General features: G+C 41.3%; 1 protein-coding gene across 1 annotated transcript in view; it reads left to right on the top strand.

Moving 5' to 3' along the window:
* Positions 1–27,226, top strand: part of tbc1d9 (TBC1 domain family member 9) — a 60,668-nt gene that overhangs the window by 19,853 nt on the left and 13,589 nt on the right. The window contains exons 5-15 of the mRNA XM_033050139.1: positions 4,998–5,259; positions 6,024–6,231; positions 9,201–9,401; positions 12,546–12,722; positions 15,934–16,084; positions 16,599–16,813; positions 17,223–17,340; positions 19,167–19,452; positions 19,853–19,982; positions 25,081–25,179; positions 25,282–25,350. Coding sequence (XP_032906030.1) covers positions 4,998–5,259; positions 6,024–6,231; positions 9,201–9,401; positions 12,546–12,722; positions 15,934–16,084; positions 16,599–16,813; positions 17,223–17,340; positions 19,167–19,452; positions 19,853–19,982; positions 25,081–25,179; positions 25,282–25,350 — 1,916 coding nt within the window. The remainder of the gene's footprint in view (positions 1–4,997; positions 5,260–6,023; positions 6,232–9,200; positions 9,402–12,545; positions 12,723–15,933; positions 16,085–16,598; positions 16,814–17,222; positions 17,341–19,166; positions 19,453–19,852; positions 19,983–25,080; positions 25,180–25,281; positions 25,351–27,226) is intronic.

The following is a 27,226-nucleotide window of genomic DNA, read 5'->3' as shown; positions in this document are numbered from 1 at the left end:
CATAGAAACATAGAAAGTAGGTGCGAGAGTAGACCACCAGGTCCGTCGAGCCCGCACCGCCATTCGCTCATGGCTGAACACTAAACAGACACACTTACCCACAAACAGTAGACACAAGACACAGAACACAAGACACTACCCTCCCCTTTATACCGCTATCACCCCTCTCCACCCCAAGAACCTCGTGATCTCCTGGGGGAGGCAAAAAAACGGATAAAAACCCAGGTCCAATTCGGGGAAAAAAATCCGGGAAATTCCTCTCCGACCCCAATCCAGGCGATCGACACTTGTCCAGGAGATCACTCAGGTCTTACTATACTAACCATACCTAGGTCCATATCCCTGCCCTCTCCCCGTAGCCCCTTATCCCCTTGGCAGCTAAAAAAACATCTATTTTAGTCTTAAATATATTTAAAGTTTCTGCTTCCACTGCTCCCTGGGGCAGTGAATTCCATAAATTAACCACCCTCTGGGTGAAGAAGTTCTTCCTCATCTCAGTTTTAAAAGAGCCCCCCCTTATTCTGCAACTATGTCCTCTAGTTCTAGTTTCCCCGATCATTGGGAACATCCTCGGTGCATCCACCCGATCAAGGCCCCTCACGATCTTATATGTTTCAATGAGATCGCCTCTCATTCTTCTAAACTCCAAAGAGTAGAGTTCCAGCCTACTTAACCTTTCCTCATATGTCAATCCCCTCATTGCAGGAATTAATCTTGTAAACCTTCGCTGCACTGCCTCCAGGGCTAGTACATCCTTTCTTAAGTATGGACCCCAGAACTGTACACAGTATTCCAAATGTGGTCTCACTAATACTGTGTACAGCTGCAGCAAGACCTCCGTGTTTTTATACTCAATCCCCCTAGCAATAAAGGCCAAAACTCCATTGGCCTTCCTGATTGCTTGCTGCACCTGCATACTAACTTTTAGTGATTCATGTACTAATACCCCTAGATCCCTTTGCGTTGCATTACAACGCAGCTCCTCCTCATTTAGAAAATAACTTGCCCTATCATTTTTTTTCCCAAAGTGAATGACTTCACATTTATTAGTATTAAATTTCATCTGCCAAGTTGTTGCCCACTCACCTAGCTTATCTATATCCTTTTGCAGACTCTTCCTATCCTCCTCATCCCCTACTTTTCCTCCCATTTTTGTATCGTCCGCAAATTTTGATATATTACACTTGGTTCCCTCCTCCAAATCATTTATATAAATTGTGAACAACTGGGGTCCCAGCACCGACCCTTGCGGAACCCCGCTAGTTACCGGTTGCCATCCCGAGTATGAACCATTTATCCCCACTCTCTGCTTCCTATTTGTTAGCCAATCCTCTACCCATGCTAATATATTACCCCCAATCCCATAATTTTTTATTTTTAGCAATAGTCTCTTATGTGGCACCTTGTCAAAAGCCTTTTGGAAGTCCAAGTATACCACATCCACCGGTTCCCCTTTATCCACCCGGGTTGTTACTTCCTCAAAGAATTCGAGCAGATTCGTTAAACAGGACTTCCCCTTCACAAAACCATGCTGGTTCTGTCCGATGAAGTCATGTTTATCCAAGTGCCCCGTTAGTGTTTCTTTAATAATTGTCTCTAACATTTTACCCACCACCGATGTTAGACTAACCGGTCTATAGTTACCCGCCTTCTGTTTACTTCCTTTTTTAAATATAGGTGTTACATTGGCCATTTTCCAATCCACTGGGACCGTTCCTGCCTCCAGGGAGTTTTGGAAAATTATCACCAATGCATCCACAATCCCCACCGCTATCTCCCTCAAGACCCTTGGATGTAATCCATCAGGCCCAGGGGATTTATCCTCCTTCAGTCTCATTAATTTCCCTAATACCACCTCCTTGGTGATCTTAATAGTATTTAGCTCCTCCATTCCTACCGCCCCCTGTTTATCCAGCGTTGGAATATTTTTTGTGTCTTCTATGGTGAAGACTGATACAAAATACTCGTTTAATGCCTTTGCCATTTCCATGTTCCCCACCAACAACTCTCCAGTCTCACCCTCCAATGGACCAACGTTCACCTTAGCCACCCTTTTTCTTTTTATATAGCTATAAAAACTCTTACTATTAGTTTTTATGTTGTTCGCTAAATTCCTTTCATAGTCTATTTTCCCCGTCTTAATTAATCTCTTAGTTATTTTTTGCTGACCTTTAAATGCTTCCCAATCCTCTACCCTCCCACTATCTCTGGCTACCTTATATGCCCTTGCCTTCAGCCGAATACTATCCTTTATAGTTTTACTGAGCCATGGCTGACTGTTCTTACCCTTACCCCTTTTTTTCTTCATAGGAATAAATTTTTCTTGAAGGTTATACAGTATACCCTTAAACGTACACCACTGCTCATGTACCGTCTTATTCTTGAGTCTGCTATCCCAGTCAACTTTGATCAGCTCAGTCCTCATACCTTCATAATCCCCCTTATTTAGACTAAGCACCCTAGCCTGAGTTTCAACCTGCTCCCCTTCTATTTGAATATGGAATTCGACCATATTGTGGTCACTTGTTCCCAACGAGTCCCTAACTATGACATTTTTAATTAATCCTGCTTCATTACACAGGACCAGATCCAAGATTGCCTCCCCCCTTGTCGGTTCTGTGACATACTGTTCTAGGAACCCGTCTCTAATACATTCTATAAACTCTTCCTCTAGTCTACCCTGCCCAGTTTGGTTTGCCCAATTAATATGAAAATTGAAGTCCCCCATGATTACAGCAGTTCCCTTTTTACATGCGTCAACTATTTGCAAATTTATGTTCTGACTAACAGCGTCACAGCTATTTGGAGGTCTATAAATTACACCCACTAGTGTTTTTTTCCCCTTATTATTCTCTATCTGTACCCAAGCTGTTTCACTATCCTGATCCTTCAACGCAATATCCTTCCTCTCTATTGCCGTTATTCCCTCCCTTATTAAAAGGGCCACCCCTCCTCCCTTTCTTTCCTGTCTATCTTTCCTAATTGTCGAGTACCCCTCTATATTTAACTCCCAGTCCTGATCCCCTTGCAGCCATGTCTCCGTAATGGCCACGATATCATAACTATATATACTTAATTGCACCGTTAATTCATTTATCTTATTACGAATACTCCGTGCATTTAGATAAAGCACTTTCAGATGATTTTTACTACCCTTCCTTTCCGTTTTTGCCCCTTTTACATCTAGAGCTTTATCTTCACACATTCTGTCTCCTGTCTCATTTTGACTTACCGCTTCCCCACTGATACCCTGCTCTATTTCCTCTACCCCTGCCGTTATTACCCCCCTTGATACCTCCCCCCCGCTACTTAGTTTAAAGACCTCTCTACTGCCCTAGTTATATGATTTGCCAGGACCCCAGTCCCAGCACCGTTCAGGTGAAGTCCGTCCTTACAGAACAGATCCCCCCTGTCCCAGTACTGGTGCCAGTGGCCCAAGAAACCAAACCCATTATTCCCACACCAGTCTTTGAGCCACGCATTTAGCTTTTTAATTTTACGTACCCTCGCCGATTTGGCCCGTGGCTCAGGTAGCAATCCGGAGATCAGTACCCTCGAGGTTCTGCTTTTTAATTTATTCCCTAACTGCTCAAACTCCTTCAGCAGATCCTCCTTCCTCGTCCTTCCTATGTCATTGGTCCCCACATGGACCACGACCACTGGATCCTCCCCCTCCCACTGCAAATTTCTCTCCAGCATCGCAGAGATATCCTTAACCCTAGCACCGGGTAGGCAACACAGCCTTCGGGACATGTTCTGCTGGCCGCAGAGAACCTTATCTACCCCCCGAATAATACTATCCCCTATCACTACGGCATTTCTTCTAACTCCCCCCTCTTGAATGGCCTCCTGATCCACGGTGCTGCAGCCAGGTTGCTCATCCCTCCCACAGCCCCTGATCCCGTCCTTACATTGAGTAAGAGCCTCGGTCATGCTCGTCAGGGACAAGGGCTGTGGCTCCTGCCGCATCTCCTCCTGGTTCCCCCTACCTGCCTCGCTTATGGCCACACCTTCCTTTCCTTGCTCACTGCCTACTGAATTAGTTAAACTGGTCGGTGTGACCATCCCCTGGCACAAAACATCCAGGTAATACTCCCCCTCCCTGATGTACCGCAGCGTATGAAGTTGGGTCTCCAGCTCATCAATGCGGAGCTGGAGTTCCTCTAGCCTCAAACACTTACTGCAGCTGTAGGGATCTTCTACATCAATGGTGTCGACAAATTCCCACATCTCGCAGTATTGGCACATCTCCTGACCGCCCATCTTATATAAGTAATTAACTGGTCCTATTTAAGAATCCCCTACTGTATTGATACACCCCTTATTTATATAATCCTACCTCCTATAAATGGGAAAGTACTCACCCCAGCCGTAAATTACCTACTGGTTTGGCTGTCTAGTGGTAATTCCTTCCGCTCTTCCTATCTGGTCCACTGCTCCCTTGCAGTGCGTGGCAAACCTCTTTGCCTCTGTTAGTCTCTGTTAGTCTCTCGAGTCTCTCGAGCCGCGGCTCCGTCCGTCCTCCCTCGGCGACAGCACCTGTGGCACCGCGGTCGTGACGTCCCTTCCGTTCCTGCAGAGCCTTCCTGTCCTGGGCGGAGTCTGCAGCTAACTGTGTGCTCACGTCCGGTAGGTCAGCCTTTGTGCTTACTTTGTATTATGACATTAATCAAATGTAGTTAATTGTGGAACTGCATACTCCACTTCCAAAATTCTGTTCTATTAACTGCAAAGAATCCAAATTTTTGTGAAGGTCATGCAGGTGCTTTTATTTGCAGTCAACACGAGTGACTCCAGAAAATGAATTTCGGCACTTTGTGTTTGCTTTTGTGTTTTTGGAAATGTAACAAACTATAAATGTGTTTTATTTCCTTGAATATAATTTATTAATGAATTATATTCCTCTGGTTCATTGTACTGTGAAGGAGTTTGTTTTACCTTCTCCTTGTGGCAGTGATTTGGAACAAAGAAAACAATCTGAGTTTTTCACCTTCTAGCCAAGTTGGTGATCCGATGGGCGGACATTATTCAGCTAGAGAAGAATGCTACACTGCTATTTCCTGAAATGATCAAAGTGAGCACAAGATGTAGTGAACATATTTTTTCCGTCTTCCTCAATATTGGTGAAACATTTAAACTAATGGAGCAACTAGCCAACATTGCAATGAGGCAGCTTCTTGACAATGAAGGCTTTGAGGAAGATCGATCACTTCCAAGACTAAAGACAAAGTCTCCTCAAAAGGTTTCTGTTTTAAAACGGTTAGTGATTTGCAAATTTAATTTAAAAGTTCATATCTATCTATCTATCTATCTATCTATCTATCTATCTATCTATCTACTTTTAAAACTCTGTGGGTGGGTGTCATTTTGCCTTTGAAACGTATCTCCTCGAAAACCAGACGCAAAAACGTGGAGATTTTTACATATTCCGGTAGGGATTTAACTTGTGTTTCAGAAATCCACTCATCTCTAAATTGCTCAATTATTTCCCCAGATTTTGAATAAAACTCATTTAAAAAAAAAAAAAAAAAAAAAATCACTTAAAAAAAAATAAAAAATCACTGCTGGCGTCGCAATGCCCACATGCCCACCAATTAAGGCCCATCTGTGTCCTGCCCCCCCCCGCCGCTGTGGATTAATGCAGCTGCTGTCAATGCGCATGCGCAGTTTTCCACGAGGCACGTTACTCCACGCACCCCCTACCCCCCCCCCCCCCCCCCCCCCCGTTCTTCAAAAGGCGCAGAAAGAACGAGAAATGCGCTGCAGCATAGACCCTACAGCTATAGGATCTTTTGGACCCCACCTCTTCTTCCATCTCCTCTCTCCCTGTCACAGGGGACGACCTCCTCTCCGGGGAGGCCCGATCGTCTGTTAGTGTAAGTGACGCTACCTGCTGCCCCTCTCCCTCCCCCCCCTGCAACCGTGCGTTGGGGGGGGGGGTGGACACAGACCCTGCACTTAGTCTAGTTAAATATAAAATTGACTATTATTAATGAATCTGTAATTTGTTTTTTTAATTGAAGGGATCTCGATGCCCGGGCAAAAAGTGAGCGATACAGGGCATTATTCCGGCTTCCTAAAGATGAACGTCTGGATGGTCACACAGACTGCACCCTCTGGACACCATTCAGTAAAATGCATGTTGTGGGTCAGATGTTTGTGTCTAATAATTATATCTGCTTCACCAGTAAAGAAGATAACCTGTGCAGTCTTATTATTCCTCTAAGAGAGGTGTGTATGAACTAAAGATGTTAATGTTTATCCTATGATCGAAAATTTTAACTAGTGCTTGTATTTGGTTGGGGTATTTTGTACTTGTTACATTTGTGAAGTTGTAAACCAGGCAAGCAATTGGTTATGGCTCAGACCTGTTCACCCACCATTGTTTTCATTTTAATGTAAATTTACAGTGCTTCAGCAGAAAATCATGCCATGAAGTAGACTATAATTTCCTGGACTATACGCATGGGGAATAACTATGTAATTGAATATTTCTTTTTTTTTTTAAAATACAATGGCACAATAAAAATTTGAGTAGCAAGAGATCTGAAACGGGAATTCTGAATTTGGACCAATCAAAACATGAATTTGTAGTCTTACTAGCTTGCTCAGGAAAAGCACATTTGATTAATGTTAGATATACAGTGCATTCAGAAAGCATTCTGACCCCTTCACTTTTTTGCACATTTTGTTACGTTACAGCCCTATTCTAAAATGGATTAAATTCATTTTTTTTATCAGCAATCTATACACAATAGCCCACAATAAAAAAGTGAAAACAGGTGTTTAGAAATTTTTGCAAAATAATTAAAAATAAATAACTGAAATATCACATTTACATAAGTATTCAGACCCTTTACTCAATACTTTATTGAGGCACCTTTGGCAGTGATTACAACCTCAAGTCTTCTTGGGTATCACGCTACAAGCTTGGCACACCTGTATTTGGGTAATTTATCCCATTCTTCTCTGCAGATCCTCTCAAGCTCTCTCCGGTTGGATGGGGAGTGTTGATGCACAGCTATTTTCAGGTCCCTCCAGAGATGTTCGATCGGGTTCAAGTCCGGTCTCTGGCTGGGCCACTTACGGACATTCACAGACTTGTCACAAAGCCACTCCTGCGTTGTCTTGGACGTGAGCTTTAGGTCGTTGTCCTGTTGGAAGGTGAACGTCTGCCCCAGTCCGAGGTCCTGAACGCTCTGGAGGTTTTCATCAAGGATCTCTCTATACTTTGCTCCATTCATCTTTACCTCGGTCCTGACTGGTCTTCCAGTTCCTACTGCTGAAAAACATCCCTACAGCATGATGCTGCCACCACCATGCTTCACCGTAGTTATGGTATTGGCCAGGTGATGAGCGGTGCCTGTTTTCCTCCAGACGTGACACTTGGCATTCAGGCCAAAGAGTTCAATTTTGGTTTCATCAGGCCAGGGAATCTTGTTTAGGTGCCTTTTGGCAAACTCCAAGCGGGCTGTCATGTGCATTTAACTGAGGAGTGGCTTCTGTCTGGCCACTCTACAATAAAGGCCTGATTGGTGGAGTGCTGCAGATATAGTTGTCCTTCTGGAAGTTTCTCCCATCTCCACAGAGGAACTCTGGAGCTCTGTCAGAGTGACCATCGGGTTCTTGGTCACCTCCCTGAATATGTTAGTAAGTCTCTATCCTAATTACAATTACAATTACAATTACAATTCAATTTATTGTCATTTGGACCCCTTGAGGTCCAAACGAAATGCCGTTTCTGCAGCCATACATTACAAACAAATAGACCCAAGACACAACATATTTTACATAAACATCCATCACATTGCTGTGATGGAAGGCCAAAAAAACTTTTCTCTCCACTGCACTCCCCCCCCCCCCCCCCCCCCGATGTCAGAGTCAAAGTCAAAGCCCCCGGCGGGCGATGGCGAATTGTCCCGTGGCCATTTAAGCCACGCCGGGTGATGCAAGGTCGCACACCGGGTCTTGATGTTAGAGCCCCCGGCGTGCGCTCGCAAACTCCCGCGGCCATTCCAAGCCGCGCGGGGCGATGGTGCAAGGCCCCGCTCCAGGAGCTCTTCAACCCCGCAACTCGGGCGGGAGAAGTCGCCGCCGCGGGAGCCCTGAAAAGCGGTCTCCCCCCAGGGACCCGCGGGCTCCCGGTGCCGCCGTCCGCCAAACCCGCAGTTACAGCCGCCGAATCTCCAGGGGTCGGGTCGCAGCAGCGTCCACCACAGCTCCACCCGCTCTGGACTCGGCCAGCTCCGCGACGGCGAGGTGAGTAGTCGGCACCACAGCCCCGATCTGCCTGTTGGAGGCCGCTCCCCGTTGCAGCCCCAACGACAACGGAGACCCGACAAAGAAAAGGTTGGGTCTCCCGTGCAGGGAGAGATTTAAAAGTTACCCCCTCCCCCCCCCACCCCCCCACACACATACCCCAACAAAAATAACAAAAACTACATTAAAACATAGACATAAAATAATAAAAACGCAGACGGACTGCAGAGGCCACTGCAGACGAGAGTCGCGCCGCCTACCGGACCTAAGGGCCTTCTCCCCCGATTGCTCAGTTTGGCCAGGCTTTGGTGGTTTCAAAGTTATATATTTATGAATGACGGAGGCCACTGTGCTCTTCGGGACCTGCAATGCTCCAAAAAATGTTTTATACCCTTCCCCCGTTCTGTGTCTCAACACAATCCTGTCTCGGAGGTCTGCAGACAATTCCTTCGTCTTCATGGCTTGTTTTTTGCTCTGACATGCACTGTCAACTGTGGGACCTTATATAGACAGGTGTGTTCCTTTCCAAATCATGTACAATCAATTTAATTTACCATTTGTAGACTCCTATCAAGTTGTAGAAACATCTCAAGGATAATCAATGGAAACACGATGCACCAAAGCTCAATTTTGAGAGTCACAGCAAAGGGTCTGAATACTTACGTAAATGTGATATTTCAGTTATTTATTTTTAATTATTTTGCAATAATTACTAAACCTGTTTTCGCTTTTATATTATGAGGTATTGTGCGTAGATTGATGATAAAAAGAAATTACTGTAACCAATTTTAGAATAAGGCTGTAATGTAACAAAATGTGGAAAAAGTGAAGGTCTGAATACTTTCTCAATGCACTGTAAGTTGTGGGTGTTTGTTTCTGCTAGTCATTTGCAAGTGATGCAAACCAAACTGTACCTTGAAGGATGATTTTGTTTCACTCAGGTGACAATTGTGGAAAAAGCAGACAGCTCAAGTGTGCTTCCAAGTCCATTATCGATCAGCACAAAGAACAGGATGACTTTCTTTTTTGCTAATCTCAAAGATCGAGACTTCCTGGTGCAAAGAATTTCTGACTTTCTGCAGCAAACAACGCCAAAAATGTATTCTGACAAAGAAATGATAGGCAGTCTCAGTTCTGATGAGGTATGTGGAATGAATTCTGAAGCTCGTCGAAGAAACTCAGACAAAATAGAATTTCTTGTTATCTCAAATGGTTAAAGAGGCAGAATAATATTTGAAGTTTATTTTAAAGGAAGGATTTTTTGAAATTAGTCCTTGGACAATTTGTTATTTCAAAACCTTCCGAACTCAAAACTTCAGACGTCTTTTGAACAGAAATTTGGCTACTTTTATGAAATCCTTGCTATCAAGGTTTTGAAAACTAGTGAGTAACTGCAGTCTAAAATCTGTGTGAAAACATTTAAAATTTGTTTGGAATGAATCTTGCTAGCTAAATCTGGAGCTCCTGATAATAATAATAATAATAATAATAACTTTATTTATAAAGCACTTTAAACAGCTACAGTTGCCACAAAGTGCTGTACATGAGAACTCATGAACAAAAAGCTATTACAAACAATTAAAGACCATTAAAAACCGTTAGGAGGCAAATGTTCATCAACATGATAGGAGGCAAAGGTGAAGGCATAGTTTGATTTTAGTTATTTCTGTTTTTTTGTATATACAGTGCCCTCCATGATGTTTGGGACAAAGACCCATCATTTATTTATTTGCCTCCATAATTCACAATTTGAGATTTGTAATTTAAAAAATCGCATGTGGTTAAAGTGCACATTGTTAGATTTTATTAAAGGGTATTTTTTAAACATTTTGGTTTCACCATGTAGAAATTACAGCTGTGTTTATACATAGTCCCCCCATTTCAGGGCACCATGGGTTCACAGGCATTTGTAATTGCTCAGGTGTGTTTAATTGCCTCCTTAATGCAGGTATAAGAGAGCTCTCAGCACCTAGCCTTTCCTCCAGTCTTTCCATCACCTTTGGAAACTTTTATTGCTGTTCATCAACATGAGGACCAAAGTTGTGCTAATGAAAGTTAAATAAGCCATTATGAGACTGAGAAACAAGAATAAAACTGTTAGAGACATTAGCCAAACCTTGGCTTACCAAAATCAAATGTTTGGAACATCAAGAAGAGAGCACTGGTGAGTTTACTAATCGCAAAGGGACTGGCAGGCCAAGAAAGACCCCCACATCTGATGACGGAAGAATTCTCTCTAATAAAGAAAAAAAACCCCAAACATCTGTCTGACGGATCAGAAACGCACTTCAGGTGTGGATTTGTCAATGACCACTGCCCACAGAAGACTTCATGAACAGAAATACAGAGGCTGCACTGCAAGATGCAAACCACTGGTTAACCACAAAAATAGGATGGCCAGGTTACAGTTTGCCAAGAAGTACTTAAAAGAGCAACCACAGTTCTGGAAAAAGGTCTTGTGGACAGATGAGACGAAGATTAACTTGTATCAGAGTGATGGCAAGAACAAAGTATGGAGGAGAGAAAGAACTGCCCAAGATCCAAAGCATGCCACATCATCTGTGAAACACGGTGGTGGGGGTGTTATGGCCTGGCCATGTATGGCTGCTGAAGGTACTGGCTCACTTATCTTCATTATCTTCATTGATGATACAACTGCTGATGGTAGAAGCATAATGAATTCTGAAGTGTATAGACACATCCTATCTGCTCAAGTTCAAACAAATGCCTCAAAACCCATTGGCCAGCGGTTCATTCTAGACAATGATCCCAAACATACTGCTAAAGCAACAAAGAGTTTTTCAAAGCTAAAAAATTGTAAATACTTGAGTGGCCAAGTCAATCACCCGATCTGAACCCAACTGAGCATGCCTTTTATATGCTGAAGAGAAAACTGAAGAGGACTAGGCCCCCAAAACAAGCATAATCTAAAGAGGCTGTAATACAAGCCTGGTAGAGCATCACTAGAGAAGACACCCAGCAACTGGTGATGTCCATGAATCGCAGACTTCAAGCAGTCATTGCATGCAAAGGATATGTAACACAATACTAAACGTGACTACTTTCATTTACATGACATTGCTGTGTCCCAAACATCATGGTGCCCTGAAATATGGGGGGGGGGGGGACTGACTATGTATAAACACTGCTGTAATTTCTACATGGTAAAACTGACTAACTTAGGGGGAAAAAATATTAATTTTACTTGTGATAGTTTAAGGAGTGAAAAATGGAAATTCACTTTATGCTTAATGAAAGCCAAAGTTCCACTCCCAGTTCTTTCCTTCTCTCAAACCTGTCAGGTGCACTCCAGAGGATAGACCCCAACACAGTGCTACGTGAGATCAAGCCATCTAGAGACCTTGCTACTCGCCAGGAATATGTAGAGCAATAGTGAGACTGATCCTCTGCATCTGGACCAGATGATAGCCGGCAGGCTGGATCTGGAGGCAACAGCTCTAGGCAGTAGGCTGTGCCCATTGGACAAAGCATTCAATTAAAAGTATATTTTCTTGTCCCTTTAGATAATGCAATCTTAAAAAGCCACACATGATACAAACTCAAATAATATTTGGAACTTTTGCAAAGTTGAGAATGGGCTAAAGAATATAATTAGGCTTGTTCCATAAAGCTTCTGAGAGAATGTATTTTATACTGTGAAAAATAGGCAAATCAACCAGCACTGATATGTATATTTAATATGTATTGGCTTGTTTATTCAGTGAGCTAGTAGAGTTTACTTTGTTCAAACCCAGTTTAAGATGCGAGTCTCTTCAATGACTGAAGGTTTAATGAGATTAATCAAATTTTAATTCTAGATAGCTGTAAATTATTAAACTGATCTTAATTGGAATATTCTTTCCATGGGATAGTAAATACTTCTTGGCACCTGAAAGAGAAATTCAGATTGCATTTTATATTGTTGCACAGTTAGATTTCAAGCCCAAATTAAATCACCAATTTTGTTGGATGTGTAATGTTCACTGCAAGTTCCTTCTAAAATGCTGCACCTAATGCAATTATTATTGGTGTACTTAGACAAATTAGATGAGTACCTCTTAAATCATGATAATGGAAGTTGAAACATGAAGGCCAAAACATAATTCCTTAAATACACATAACTATTGCCAATCTGCTGAGATCTTTTATTTGTAGTGAAACTTTATGACACATGTGTTCAAAAGATTCTTTAATACTGTATTATGATTGTCTGTACTTACTGGAAACAACAAGATCTTATGTGAAGAACACGATTCACTACTGCATTCTAACTATTTGTCTTACAGGTATTTTCAAGACAAAGCAGTGTTGTTTCATGTAGCCCCCAGAGGAGTCTCAGTTCCACCTCGGATACAGATGGAGAACGGCAGCTCAGTCTCAATGGGAATAGCGTTCCAATAGCCACACAGACACTAATGACAATGTACCGTCGTAAATCACCTGAAGAATTCAATCCCAAAGTGGTATATGATGTTTACTGAAGTCTCTGTAGTTGCAATACTGTTTTGAGATGATTTGCATTTTGCGAATGTTAACCTGTTGAACGTTTAACCTGTTGAACTTCCAGTCCATAATGATGTATATAAATAGTAAATTTCAACTCCTAGAATTGCTACATGCAAAGCAAGATCCGGTTTATGAGGTTTATATATTTTTGTGAATGAAAATTTTGCTCATTACTTTTAGAGCCAGCCAACTAATTTAGTTTATTGTCACGGATACCAAGACACAGTGAAAAGCATTTTTGTTGCATGCGAACCAGTCAGTGGAAAGATTACAATCTGATTACAATCAAGCCATCTATAGTGTGAGGAGGATGCAGGGTGACGGACAGGTTAGGTGAGCGGCAGATGCAGTATAATGTGGAAAAATGTGAGGCTATCCACTTTGGTGGCAAGGACGGTAAGGCAGATTATTATCTGAATGGTGCCAGGTTAAGAAAAGGAGAAGTACAACGAGATCTGGGGGTCCTAGTACATCAGTCACTGAAAGTAAGCATGCAGGTACAACAGGCAGAGAAGAAGCCGATAAATCCCCAGGGCCGATAAATCCCCAGGGCTAGATAGGCTGCATCCCAGAGTGCTTAAGGAAGTAGCCCCAGAAATAGTGGGTGCATTAGTGATAATTTTTCAAAACTCTTTAGATTCTGGAGTAGTTCCTGAGGTTTGGAGGGTAGCTAATGTTAACCCACTTTTTAAAAAGGGAGTGAGAGAGAAAATGGGAAATTACAGACCAGTTAGTCTAACATCGGTAGTGGGGAAAATGCTAGAGTCAGCTATTAAAGATGGGATAGCAGCACATTTGGAAAGTGGTGAAATCATTGGACAAAGTCAGCATGGATTTATGAAAGGTAAATCATGTCTGACGAATCTTATAGAATTTTTCGAGGATGTAACTAGTAGAGTGGATAAGGGAGAACCAGTGGATGTGTTATATCTGGACTTTCAGAAGGCTTTCGACAAGGTCCCACATAAGAGATTAGTATGCAAACTTAAAGCACACGGTATTGGGGGTTCAGTATTGATGTGGATAAAGAACTGGCTGGCAGACAGGAAGCAAAGAGTAGGAGTAAATGGGTCCTTTTCAGAATGGCAGGCAGTGACTAGTGGGGTACCGCAAGGCTCAGTGCTGGGACCCCAGCTATTTACAATATATATTAATTATTTCGACGAGGAAATTGAAAGCAACAACTCCAGGTTTGCGGATGACACGAAGCTGGGGGGCAGTGTTAGCTGTGAGGAGGATGCGAGGAGGCTGCAAGGTGACTTGGATAGGCTGGGTGTGTGGGCAAATGCATGGCAGATGCAGTATAATGTGGATAAATGTGAGGTTATCCACTTTGGTGGCAAGAACTGGAAAGTAGACCATTATCTGAATGGTGGCCGATTAGGAAAAGGAGAGATGCAACGAGACCTGGGTGTCATGGTACACCAGTCATTGAAAGTAGGCATGCTGGTGCAGCAGGCAGTGAAGAAAGCGAATGGTATGTTAGCATTCATAGCAAAAGGATTTGAGTATAGGAGCAGGGAGGTTCTACTGCAGTTGTACAGGGCCTTGGTGAGACCACACCTGGAGTATTGTGTACAGTTTTGATCTCCTAATCTGAGGAAAGACATTCTTGCCATAGAGGGAGTACAAAGAAGGTTCACCAGACTGATTCCTGGGATGGCAGGACTTTCATATGAAGAAAGACTGGATAGACTCGGCTGTACTCGCTGGAAGTTAGAAGATTGAGGGGGGATCTTATAGAAACTTACAAAATTCTTAAGGGGTTGGACAGGCTAGATGCAGGAAGATTGTTCCCAATGTTGGGGAAGTCCAGAACAAGGGGTCACAGTTTAAGGATAAGGGGGAAATCTTTTAGGACCGAGATGAGAAAATTTTTTTTCACAGAGAGAGTGGTGAGTCTGTGGAATTCTCTGCCACAGAAGGTAGTTGAGGCCAGTTCATTGGCTATATTTAAGAGGGAGTTAGATGTGGCCCTTGTGGCTAAAGGGATCAGGGGGTATGGAGAGAAGGCAGGTACGGGATACTGAGTTGGATGATCAGGCATGATCATATTGAATGGCGGTGCAGGCTCGAAGGGCCGAATGGCCTACTCCTGCACCAATTGTCTGTGTAGGTACAGGATAAAGGGAATAACGATAGTGCAACGTAAAATCCGATTAAGAATTGTCTGAGGGTCTCTAATGTGGTGGATGGTAGGTCAGAACTGCTCTCTAGTTGGTGGTGGGACAGTTCAGTTGCCTGATAACAGAAGGGAAGAAGCTCCCTGAATCTGGAGATGTGTGTTTCCAAACTTCTGTACCTCTTACCTGATGGGAGAGAGGAGAAGGAGTGTCTGGTGTGAGACTCTTCCTTGATTATGCTGGTTGTCTTGCCGAAGCAATGTGAAGTGTAGATACAGTCAAAAGAAGGGTGGTTAGTTTGCGTGATGGCCTTGGCTGCGTCCACAATTTTCTGCAATTTATTGCGGTCTTAGAGCTGTACCCAAACTATACTGTGATGCATCCTGATAAAATGCTTTCTATGGCATATATGTTTGAGTTAGTGAGAGTTGTTTGAGACGTGTACTTGGTCTCTCCATTCCCATCCAAAAATTACACACTAACAAAGTTTTCTTTTTTCAAAACGGTCTGTTTACAAATTAAAAATAACTGCACTCTGCTCCATAAAAACATGCTCATGTAAGGGCATGATTCAGTTGCATTGTGTGTTGTGATGCAGGCTTGAAATACATTGGCTAATAGCATGTCAAAAGAACATTACCGTTTTGGAAACCAGGAATTAACACTTTTGTGGGCAGGGCTTTGCTTTGACCCTTGGTGTGTTAGGAGAAGTGAAATTACACCAAATGTTAGTTGCTGCCAAATATGTAAACATTTTGTTATATTTCCCATGGCATGATTAATATAATATTTTAACCAGTGAAGATCAGATTATTACAGAAAGCTGTGACTGATGAATAAATGCAATTAAGTGAATCTAAAGACTGGTCAGTCAAGCAGCTAACTTCACATCAAACTTTATTTCCAAAATACTACAAAAAATATTCAGTGCTAGCTTGTGGCTTTATATATTGAAATAATTGATTATTTTAGAAACATTTTCTTTTACACTTGGTACCATCCAGAATTTTGAATGTTGCTGATTATAGTTTTTGTCAATAATTAGGCAAAGGAACTAATGAAGGAACAGTCTTGGAAAATTCATTTTGCTGAATTTGGGCGTGGAGTGTGCATGTATCGCACAGAGAAGACACAGGGGCTTGTATTGAAAGGCATTCCAGAAAGCATGAGAGGGGAACTTTGGCTATTGTTCTCAGGTCTGTAAAGATAGATACTTGGTTCTATGGTGTTTTAAAGCACCAAGCTTGCTATCATTGTATATCACTCTAGTTTAGTTCATTGCTACTGAATTTTTGCATTCTTTTCAAACTGTTACTCATTTTGTGTACTTTTAATTATGTATTGCTTATATACAAGGTTTGAATATTTTAGCCATTAGCAATGATAAACACCCCTCAATTATTTGTTGTCTTTACAAAAAACCACAACTGAACTGTAATTATATTCTATAATGTTCAACCATCCCCAAACGTATATTAGCAGCTTTAATGTCAGGTAAACTAGCAATTGCCATGTTTTCCTTGAGTCAATGATAACATTAAGTTTAATTTTCCAAATTAGGAATATCCAGAGTCTTGAATTCTTTTGCCTGTCCTTTCTTGCTTCTCCACTATTCCTATAATTCTTAAAAAAACAGGAGTAGAGATTTGGTTAACAGCATTCAGGTGAAAAGTATGGAATATCCATTGAGTATAATTTACTTTGTTTCAGGTGCTATTAATGAGATGGCCACCCATCCTGGATATTACTCTGATTTGGTAGAGAAATCCATTGGAAAATATAACCTAGCTACAGAAGAAATAGAGCGGGATTTACACCGCTCCCTTCCTGAGCATCCAGCATTTCAGAATGAAATGGGAATTGGTGCTTTACGAAGAGTACTCACTGCCTATGCATTCCGAAATCCTAACATTGGATATTGCCAGGTAAATATTATTGTAGTGTTTAAACTTGCAAAATTATTAACAAAATCATTGCTATTAATTTGCTCACAGCTCTGGTTCTTAAATACCTTCTCAAGAAAGTCAAAGTAAAGTCAAAATAATTATGTTGCCCAAATCAATGATTTTATGAGCAACATGAAAATGTTTAATATTTTCATTTCGGGGACAGATATTTGGAAATATTTTGTATGCGCAACTATTTGGAATAAAAATCACGAAGGAATAGGGAAAAATCAGTGCTAAATGAATAACATTTTGTAGAATAAATTGGCTGCTTTGTAAAATTCTGTCTTTGTTACTGGTAAACTTTAATTTAATTTCCAAAAATATTCTGAGCAAACTTGTGTTTTTGATTGTACAATTTATTACTGAATAACGTCTATGCGTGCAGGCCATGAACATTGTCACTTCAGTGTTGCTACTATATGCAAAAGAGGAGGAAGCTTTCTGGTTGCTGGTTGCACTCTGTGAGCGAATGTTGCCAGACTACTATAACACTCGAGTGGTTGGTAAGAATACAATTTTATTTTATTTTTTTGTTTTTGAATGGAATACTTTATTGTCACACATGACTAGGCATAGTGAGATTCTTTGCTGCGTACCCAAATGTATACAAATAGCAGCCACCTATGGTGCTGACAAAGTTACAAAGCACGCCAGCTCCTCCTTTTGTTATTTTTTCCCCCCCCCCCCCCCCACAGCGGTTCCCCCACGCCGATCTCCTATTGTCCTTTGTTCTCCCCCTCCTCGCTCCCCAATTGTTCATTCTTCTCCCCCCACCTCATTCACAGTGGTCCTCCACGCTCTCATCGGCCATGGGTCGACATGCGAGGCATCGCTGCCACCGCGAAGCTTCACCACCACCGTGGCTCCATCGTCGCAAGGCTTCACCGCTGCTGCTGCATCACCACTGCCGACTTCACACCTCCATGGTGCAGACCCGGGCCCCCAACCGTGGGCTCCGTCGGCCGCTCCACCGACCCGATCTCCAATCCGCAGGCCCGGCTCATTTGTCTGACCCGTGAGGCCCCCACCCGGGCTTCTACCCAGCGATCCGGAAGGCATAGAGACCTTGGCACCTCGATAAAAGCCTCCGGCCGTGTTCCCAGTCCAGAGCCGTGGCCCGTCGGGAAGCCTTCTGGCTGTGCGGCCTTGCTCAAATTGAGAAATTAAGGAGACATTGAGTCTTATTTGAACTGATTGAAATTGAAATAAGTTCAATTGTTTCAACTTTGAAACAATTCATACCCAAAATTTTATAATTTTATACTTCGTATCATAGCCAAATGTGGTCCCATAAAAACCTAGGTTTAGCATGGGAATGTAATTCAATGGCTTCATCTTCACTGAGTTCATGAAAGGAGCTTAATCAGTGCTGCTGAAATGTTGCCACAGATTATTTGATGTTATAGTTATTGCAATTACTTGTAATATTAGGCGTGTTCCAAAAGTACTGAATATACAACTTTTTCATCAGTCTTGCTCAGGTGGCAAAAGATGTGAGCAATAAAAGCTCTGCTGTATTGTGGTTTCTGCTTCTATGTGCTAGTATTCACGGCTGAGGAACTTTTATATAACTTTTCTCAGTAATTTTGTTTTTGTTGGCATTTTTAAAAAACGTTGCCAACTTGGAAATTTCCATCAGTGCATAGTAAAAGTGTTCATCCTAGAGTTACTATTAGTGATTCGGTATGCCTCTGAGGACGACACCATTTGAAGCTTTTCTGCCGTATTAGAATCTATGTGAATTTAGCTGCTGGCAAACTAATATATCCTCAAAAGTATTATTACTCGAAGTGACTTCTAATTACACATGTTATAATTACTACTGAGCAAAGAAATTGACCAGATATAAATTTGTTTTATTTATACTGTAATTCTTCGATTATTTCACTTTTAAGTTAATGTTATGTGATCCAATCTTTACTTAATATTTAAAAAGTTATGTTCAAAATTGTCTTTCTTTTGCTTCCCATGTGCTGACTGGGATTGCCTTTCCAGCCTGTTATTGGATGCCCAAGATCTTTTAACAAAATCGGTTAAAAATGAGTATTTGAGAGGAGTAATGAAGAATTACTTTCAGTTTCTTGTTTGTTTTTTCCTTGCATACAAAGGTAACAAATGGAATGACCAATGTAGCTTGTCCCATGATGATATCTACATGTGCTATCCCAGCCACAGCCTTGATGGGTAATGGACCAGATTTGAAGATGTATGGCAAATGGGAAAGCACATCTGGAATGTATTGCATTTAAAATATTACACTTAGCTATATGAACTCCAAGCAGTTATTCTGAAGCTTTAACAGCATTTATTTTCCTACTTTTCTGTGTAGGTGCATTAGTGGATCAAGGTGTGTTTGAGGAGCTTTCCAGGGATTATGTACCACAACTTTATGACTGCATGCAGTATTTGGGGGTTATCTCCACCATTTCGCTGTCATGGTTCCTCACGCTGTTCCTCAGTGTGATGCCGTTTGAAAGTGCTGTTGTTGTTGTGGACTGCTTCTTCTTTGAGGGAATCAAAGTCATCTTCCAACTCGCTCTTGCCGTACTGGATGCTAATATTGAAAAGCTTTCGAACTGTAAAGATGATGGAGAGGCAATGACTATACTTGGAAAGTGAGTTCATTTTGAATATCAGTTTATTTTAAGAATTTATGTGATAAAGTTGGATGAGTAAAGTGACTCGTCCCCGCACGAGAAATGATTTGCAACCACGCAAATCTTAATAGTTGCAATAACAAACTTCATTAAACAGTGTTTATATCTTTTTTTAATTAACACTCACTCTTAATGGATTGATACATTAGTGATGCATGCTCTTTATCACTGGTGTATATAATATGTATGCTCACAAAGTTGTTTGTACATTAGAACAATGGTATTGAATGTTGGGTATTGGGGAACTATCATCCTTCATGGTCTGATGATCAATTATTGTAAAATCGAAAGTGTCTTTAGTTGTGATTGGTGAATGAGGAAAATTTCATAGCATAAACCCTTTGTTTTTGTTCACTAGGTACTTGGACAGTGTGACAAACAAGGACAGTACATTACCACCCATCCCTCATCTTCATTCTCTTCTCAGTGATGATGGAGATCCCTACCCCGAAGTTGATATCTTCAAACTAATAAGGGGTTCATATGATGTAAGTGCCCATATGAATTCCAAAATATTTAACCGTGTCTACTGTGGCTGAGGATATCTGTAAATGCTGTCTATCTGTAACTACATAAAGTCCATGTTCAGTTGAGGAAAGAATGACTTGTCAGGAAAAAATAAACATTTGAAAAGCAAATGTTTAAAATAACACTAGTCAATTAGGTGCAGTTAATATTGCTAGTTAATTAATTGTACAGGGAGATAAGAAAAATATTTGAACTGGCATTTTAAATAAAACTAAATTTTATAGCACAATACCTCTCCTAAGCTATGTCACTTGGACCATGGAATCTAATGACACCCTGACCCTTCACTGCACAACCGCATTACTACATGCTGTAGGACCTTTAAACCCATTATTCACCCCACAGCCTCCTGCTTGAAGTGCATTCTGTGATGTACAGGTTAAGCATTGACCACAGTTTGTCTCATTAGATTTGTGTGGAGCAGTTGGGGAGAGAAAATTCAATTTCTCCTTTTTCTCTTCCTTTTTCTCTTGTCTCTTTCTATGATCCTACTGACTTCCACCTCGCATTAAATTCTGGTTGCCTAGATTGCATTTGGTCTCCATGTAGATGAGGCCACGTTGGGAGTTCTGTCTTGAAAGTAGTTTGAGTTACAAACGTTTCTCAGAAACAGAATCCTGTGGTAATCTGGAGACTGTGTATTGGCATCTTGTATCCATGCACCAGGAATGCACAAAAGCAATGTGTGAATTACTAAAGCTATATGGCATTCTGGAGGATTGTTGAGTTGACTAACAGACCCGGAACTGGTGATCTTGTGAATAAGTATACTGGAAAGAGAGTTATCGGAAATTCTTCCAATGAAAACTACATACTGGATAAAAGTGACAATTTTATAAAATCAGAAATGGGCCCTTCGGTCTAAATCATCTATACTAACCAAAATGCTCCATCTAATCTAAGCCTGTTTTTGTTTTTTTGCATTTGGCCCATACCCCTCTGGTCCTTTCCTATCCATGTACCTGTTTAAATGTTGTATTTACCACAACTTCCTCTGGAAGTTAGTTCCATATACTGACCACCCTCTGTGTGAAAGGTTTTCCCTTGGGTTCTATTAAATCATTTCCCTCTCGTCTTAAATCTATGCTCTCGAGTTTTTGATTTCTCTAACTTGGGAAAAAGAAAAGGGGGACCCTATCCCCCTCATGATTTTGTACACATCTGTAAAATTACACCACAACCTTCTGCACTTAAAGGAACAAAGTCCTAGCCTGCCCATCGTATAGCTCAGTACTGGCAAATTCCTCGTAAATCTGCTCTGCACTCTTTCCAGTTTAATGTCATCTTTCCTAAAATAGAGGACCAATATTAAACCTACTCCAAGTGTGGCTTCACCAATGTCTTGTACAACTGTAACATAACATCCCAACATACACTCATTTCCTGCATGATAAAAGCCAATGTGCCAAAAGCTGTCTTCACCATCCTATTTAACGCTACTCTCATTGAACTATGTATTCGTACTCCTAGATCCCTGTGCTCTATAAAACTCCCCATCACCTAAAGTTCACTGTATAGACTTCCCAAAATGTAACACCTCACTCTTAACTGAATTCGGCATTCCTCTGCCCAGCTGATCAAGATCGTTCTGAAATTTCTGATAACCATCTTCACTGTCTACGATACCGCCTACTTTGGTATTATCTTTAAACTTGCTTATTGTGCCTTGGAATATTCCCATAAAAAAACATTCAAGACATGACAAACAGCAGTGGACCCAGAATCAATCCCCAAGGCACAGCACTAGTCATAGTTCTCCAGTCCGAAAAACAAATTTGCACCAGCACCCTCTGCTTCCTACCATGAAGTTCATTCTGTATCCAGTCCGGCGGTAATTGTAAAGAGAAACAGATTTAACATTTCAGATCAAAGACCATACATCAAAATGTTCTGATATAGTTGAAATTACATTATCAGTGGAATTCTGACCAATACTCGGTTGATTAACATGCCCAGAACTGACAAGCCTGTCATTTATTAGAATGTTCTCATGGAAGATCATTATCCGGAACTATTAACTCTTCTCTCTCCACAGATTTTGCCTGACTTGCTCACTATTTTGCCTGTCCACCCATCTACATATCCTGCATCTACTCTGTACCTTTCAGTTTGTATTTGGTCTGAAGAAGGGTCTCGACCCAAAATGTCACCCATTCCTTCTCTGCAGAGATGCTGCCTGTCCCACTGAGTTACTCCAGCACATTGTGTCTACCTTCGGTTTAAACCAAAATCTGCAGTTTTACCCTGTACCTTTTCCACTGATTTTATGTTGAACCAGGTTAAGGAGTATTGTGTTTTCTTGCTGAGCAAACATTATGAGACAAGTCCATTAAATGGCACTTAAATTCCAACCTACCACATCTGAAATCTCCATGCAGATTTATTTTTGGAGCACTATTACCATATTCTATTTAGAAGTTCTGGAAGCAAATGTCAAATTTGTTTACACATATATGCAGGATATGTTGTTTTTGATTTCTCACTGTAGAAATGCACTTACAAATCCAATTTATAAGAAAATCAAATTGAGTGAGCTAAAATTAATTTTATCCCAGGGATAAAATTTTATCCCAGGGATAAAATTTTATCCCAGGTATAAAATTTGACAGGAATTTCTTGGAAACAGTCTTAGAGTCTTACAGCGTGGAAACAAGCCCTTTGGCCTAACTTGCCAACATGACACATCTACACTAGTCCCACCAGCCTGCGTTTGGCCCATATCCTTCTAAACCTGTCCTATCCATGAATCCGTCTAAATGTTTCTTAAATGTTGCGATAGTATCTGCCTCAACTACCTCTTCCGGCAGCTCGTTCCATACACCCACCACCGTTGTGTGAGAAAGTTCCCCTTGGGTTCCTATTAAATCTTTAAATACTTTAAACCTATGTTCTTTGGTTCTCAATTTCCCCTACTCTGGGGAAAGTAGGTGAGACTCTGTGTTCCTACCCAATCTATGCTTCTCATGATTTTGTACACCTCTATAAGATCGCCCCCTCATCCTCCTGAGCTCCAATTAATAAGAGTCCTAGCCTGCTCAACCTCTCCTTATAGCTCAGGCCCTCAAGTCCTGGGAACATACTCGTAAATCTTCTCTGCACCCTTTCCAGCTTGACAACATGTTTCCTATATTATGGTTTCCCAAAAACTGGAAACAATACTCTAAATGTGGCCTCACCAACATCTTGTACAACTGCAACATGACCTCCCAACTTCTATAGTCGATCATCATATGCTTCAATCATGTTCTTGTCCTTGTAATTACACATCTTGTAAAGTACATGATTGCATACTGGGTACTTCTGATTATGTGATGATGATGCATGTACTTTTTGATTACATGATATTCCATTTGCTACTGCTCCAATCTAGTGCACAAGCTAAAGAACTTGTAATATTGGGCCAAGGATCTTCGTACAGATTGAAGACGGCTCATCAGTTAGATGGCAAAGAGCAAGAACATGTGTCTTTTCATGGTAAAATCATGGAAATAGTGGAGTTCCCCAGGGATCAGTTCCTGACCCTCAATTATCACAGTTCATATTAAAGACTTGGAGAGTAAAAGTGCTGATATCAAGTCTGAAGTAGGGTCTCGACCCGAAACGTCGCCTATTCTCTCCATAGATGCTGCCTCACCCGCTGAGTTTATCCAGCATTTTTGTGTACAAAATTAGTGGTTGCCATTATGATATTTGGACTATGCAACAGCATATGGATAGGTTATGAATGGGCATAATGTTGACAAATGGAATTCAATAATGAGAAAGCGTGAGGTCATGCACTTCGGTAAAAAGGGTCAAAAGATCAACTTGTATAAATGGAGCGAGATTTCAAATAAAGTGCAGAGTGATCTAGGTGTTCTGGTGCATGAATCACAAAACGCTTGCAGGTTGATGCTGCAAGTGGTTACGCAAATGCAAAACTGGCTTTATTGCAAGAGCGATTGGATTGGAAATGGGAAGACTTGTAACAGTTATTGGTGAAGTTAAACTGGTAACAGTCAATACAGTACATTGTATTGGTTCCCTTTATCTGATAGAAGACGTACTACCATTGGAGACAGTCCAAATACTATTCACTGGATGAATTCCTGAAATGAGTAGATTGTCCTATCATGAGCAGCTAAAGATATTGGGCCTATATTCTTTGGGCTTTACAAGAATAAGATGTGATTGAAAAGTAGCATTCCTAGGGGCATGACATGGTAGATGTGTGGTGCTCCTTTACGTGGGAGCATTTTGAATGAGGGGGCATAGTTACAATAAATGCATTTGATCACCTTAGCTGAGGTGGATTATTTCTTCTAGAGGGTGGTGCATTTCTCAGGAAGGTTGTGAAGGCTAAATCGTTGAACATAGTTGAAGAGGGAGATATATTTTGGAAAGATTTGGAATTCATAGTCACAGGGAACTGGCGCATGAGAGGAGCTGAGGCAAGGGGCAGATTTGCCAGGATAACATTTAATGGTGCAACTGACTGTTGGGTCAAATGACCTGCTCCTTCTATTGTTTTTTTTTCGTGTTTGTGTGATTTGTAGAGTGTGTCCACATAAGCTAAGATCCATACAACATTCATGATTGACGTCGGCAAATAATGTGCCAGGCGTGATCATTTGGAAGACTATTTTGTCTAACCACCTTGCCTTGATATATTGCATTCAAGTTCTTTGGGGATTTTATTTACCAGAAAGTTAACTGGTTCAACTATTCCATCAGTGTGGTTACAAGATCAGTTCAGAGCCTAGTTGTTTTTTTTGTGAATATCTGGCTTCTGACTCTTCGAAATCACCCATTATTCTACTTCCTACTCATTCGCATTATGGGAATATCTTCACCAGAAGGGTTGCAGGAGTTTGAGAAGTCAGTCCCATCACTATGACCTCAATGGCAGTTAGGGCTGGGCAGCCAGTAATGGCTTTACCAGTGACTTGTTAAATTTGTAAAACTTTTTTTAAACGATATGCAGTAAAGTTTGTATAAACCATTTGAAAATGGTTATTGTATTAGTGGTGTCCAATATATTTATAACATATTTAAGGCATATTTATTTAATCTTTTCAGAAATTTGGCAGTATTAGAGCAGATGTGATCGAACAGATGCGGTTTAAGCAGAGACTGCGAGTTATTCAGACACTTGAAGATACTACAAAGCGTAACGTTGTAAGTGCAGTGATATCATTTACAATTTTGCATAAGGTTGCAAATTCTGCTCAATATTTACACTTCAATCTAGAAGTAGCTTTCATTTCTTTTAATGTTCAGGTTCGAGCCATTGTGACAGACACTGCATTCAATATAGATGAATTGGAGGAACTCTATGTTCTTTTTAAGGTAAGCAAGTTATCTATGAGAGTAATCTTCTTCGCTTAGTTGGTACATGAAGTATTTCAGTAGTAAGTGTCCATCAAGATATTGTATGTATGGGGTTAAAATACAAATGAAATGCATCTCAAATGCAAATGTGTTTGTGTGTGTGTGCGTATTTTTTAAAATATTATATATTATAGTGTCTTTTCAGAATTACGGCTACTTTTGTGGTATACAGTGCATTCAGAAAGTATTCAGACCCCTTCACTTTTTTCACATTTTGTTATGTTACAGCCTTATTCTAAAATGGATTAAATTCATTTAATCATCAATCTCCACACTATAGCCCATAATAAAAAAAGCTAAAACAGGTGTTTAGAAATTTTTGCAAAGTAATTAAAAAGAAATAACTGAAGTATCACATTTACATAGGTATTCAGTACCTTTACTCAGTACTTTGTTGAGGCACCTTTGGCAGCGATTACAGCCTCAAATCTTCTAGGGTATGACGCTACAAGCTTGGCACACCTGTATTTGGGTATTTTCTCCCATTCTTCTCTGCAGATTCTCTCAAGCTCTTGACAGGTTGGAAGGGAGGTGTCGATGCACAACTATTTTCAGGTCTCTAGAGATGTTCAATTGGGCTCAAGTCTGGGCTCTGGCTGGGCCACTGAAGGACATTCACAGACTTGTCACGAAGCCACTCCTGCGTCGTCTTGGTTGTGTGCTTAGGGTCGTTGTCCTGTTGGAATGTGTACCGCCGCCCCAGTCTGAGGTCCAGAACGCTTAGGGTCGTTGTCCTGTTGGAATGTGTACCGCCGCCCCAGTCTGAGGTCCAGAACGCTCTGGAGCAGGTTTTCATCAAGGATCTCTCTGTACTTTGCTCCATTCATCTTTCCCTCGATCCTGACTAGTCTCCCAGTTTCTGCCGCTGAAAAACATCCCCATAGCATGATGCTGCCACCATGCTTCACCATGATGAGCGGTGCTTGGTTTCCTCCAGACGTGACGCTTGGCTTTCAGGCCAAAGAGTTCAATCTTGGTTTCATCGGACCAGAGAATCTTGTTTCTCATTGTCTGAGAGTTCTTTAGGTGCCTTTTGGCAACTCCAAGCTGGCTGTTATTGCCTTTTACTGTGGAGATGCTTCTGTCTGGTCACTCCACCATAAACGTCTGATTGGTGGAGTGCTGCAGATATAGTTGTCTTTCTGGAAGGTTCTCCCATCTCCACAAAGGAACTCTGGAGCTCTGTCAGTGACCATCTGGTTCTTGGTCATCTCCCTGACCAAGGCCCTTCTCCCCGATTGCTCAGTTTGGCCGGGTGGCCAGCTCTATGAAGAGTCCTGGTGGTTCCAAAGTTCTTCTATTTAAGAATGATGGAGGCCACTGTGCCCTTTGGGACCTGCAATGCTGCAGAAATTGTTTTATTCCCTTCTCCAGATCAGTATTTCAGCACAATCCTGTCTTGGAGGTCTACGGACAATTCCTTTGTCTTCATGGCTTGGTTTTTGCTCTGACATGCCCCATCAACTGTGGGACCTTATATAGACAGGTGTGTGCCTTTCCAAATCATGTGCACTCAATTTAATCTATCACTCATGGACTCCAATCAAGTTGTAGAAACATCTCAAGGATAATCAATGGAAACAGGATGCACTGAAGCTCAATTTTGAGTGTCATAGCAAAGGGTCTGAATACTTATGTAAATGTTATATTTCAGTTATTTATTTTTAATTACCTTGCATAAATTTCTAAACGCCTGTTTTCGCTTCTTCATTCTGGGGCATTGTATGTAGATTGATGATATTTAAAAAAAAATGAATTTAATCAATTTTAAAATAAGGCTGTAACGTAACAATGTGGAAAAAGAGAAGGGGTCTGAGTACTTTAAATGCAAAGG

This window comes from Amblyraja radiata, chromosome 1 (assembly GCF_010909765.2).
Source record: "Amblyraja radiata isolate CabotCenter1 chromosome 1, sAmbRad1.1.pri, whole genome shotgun sequence".
In the NCBI taxonomy this organism is placed as follows: Eukaryota; Metazoa; Chordata; class Chondrichthyes; order Rajiformes; family Rajidae; genus Amblyraja; species Amblyraja radiata.
The sequence above is the reverse complement of the archived record's forward strand: the minus strand, read 5'-3'. Positions and strand labels throughout refer to the sequence as shown.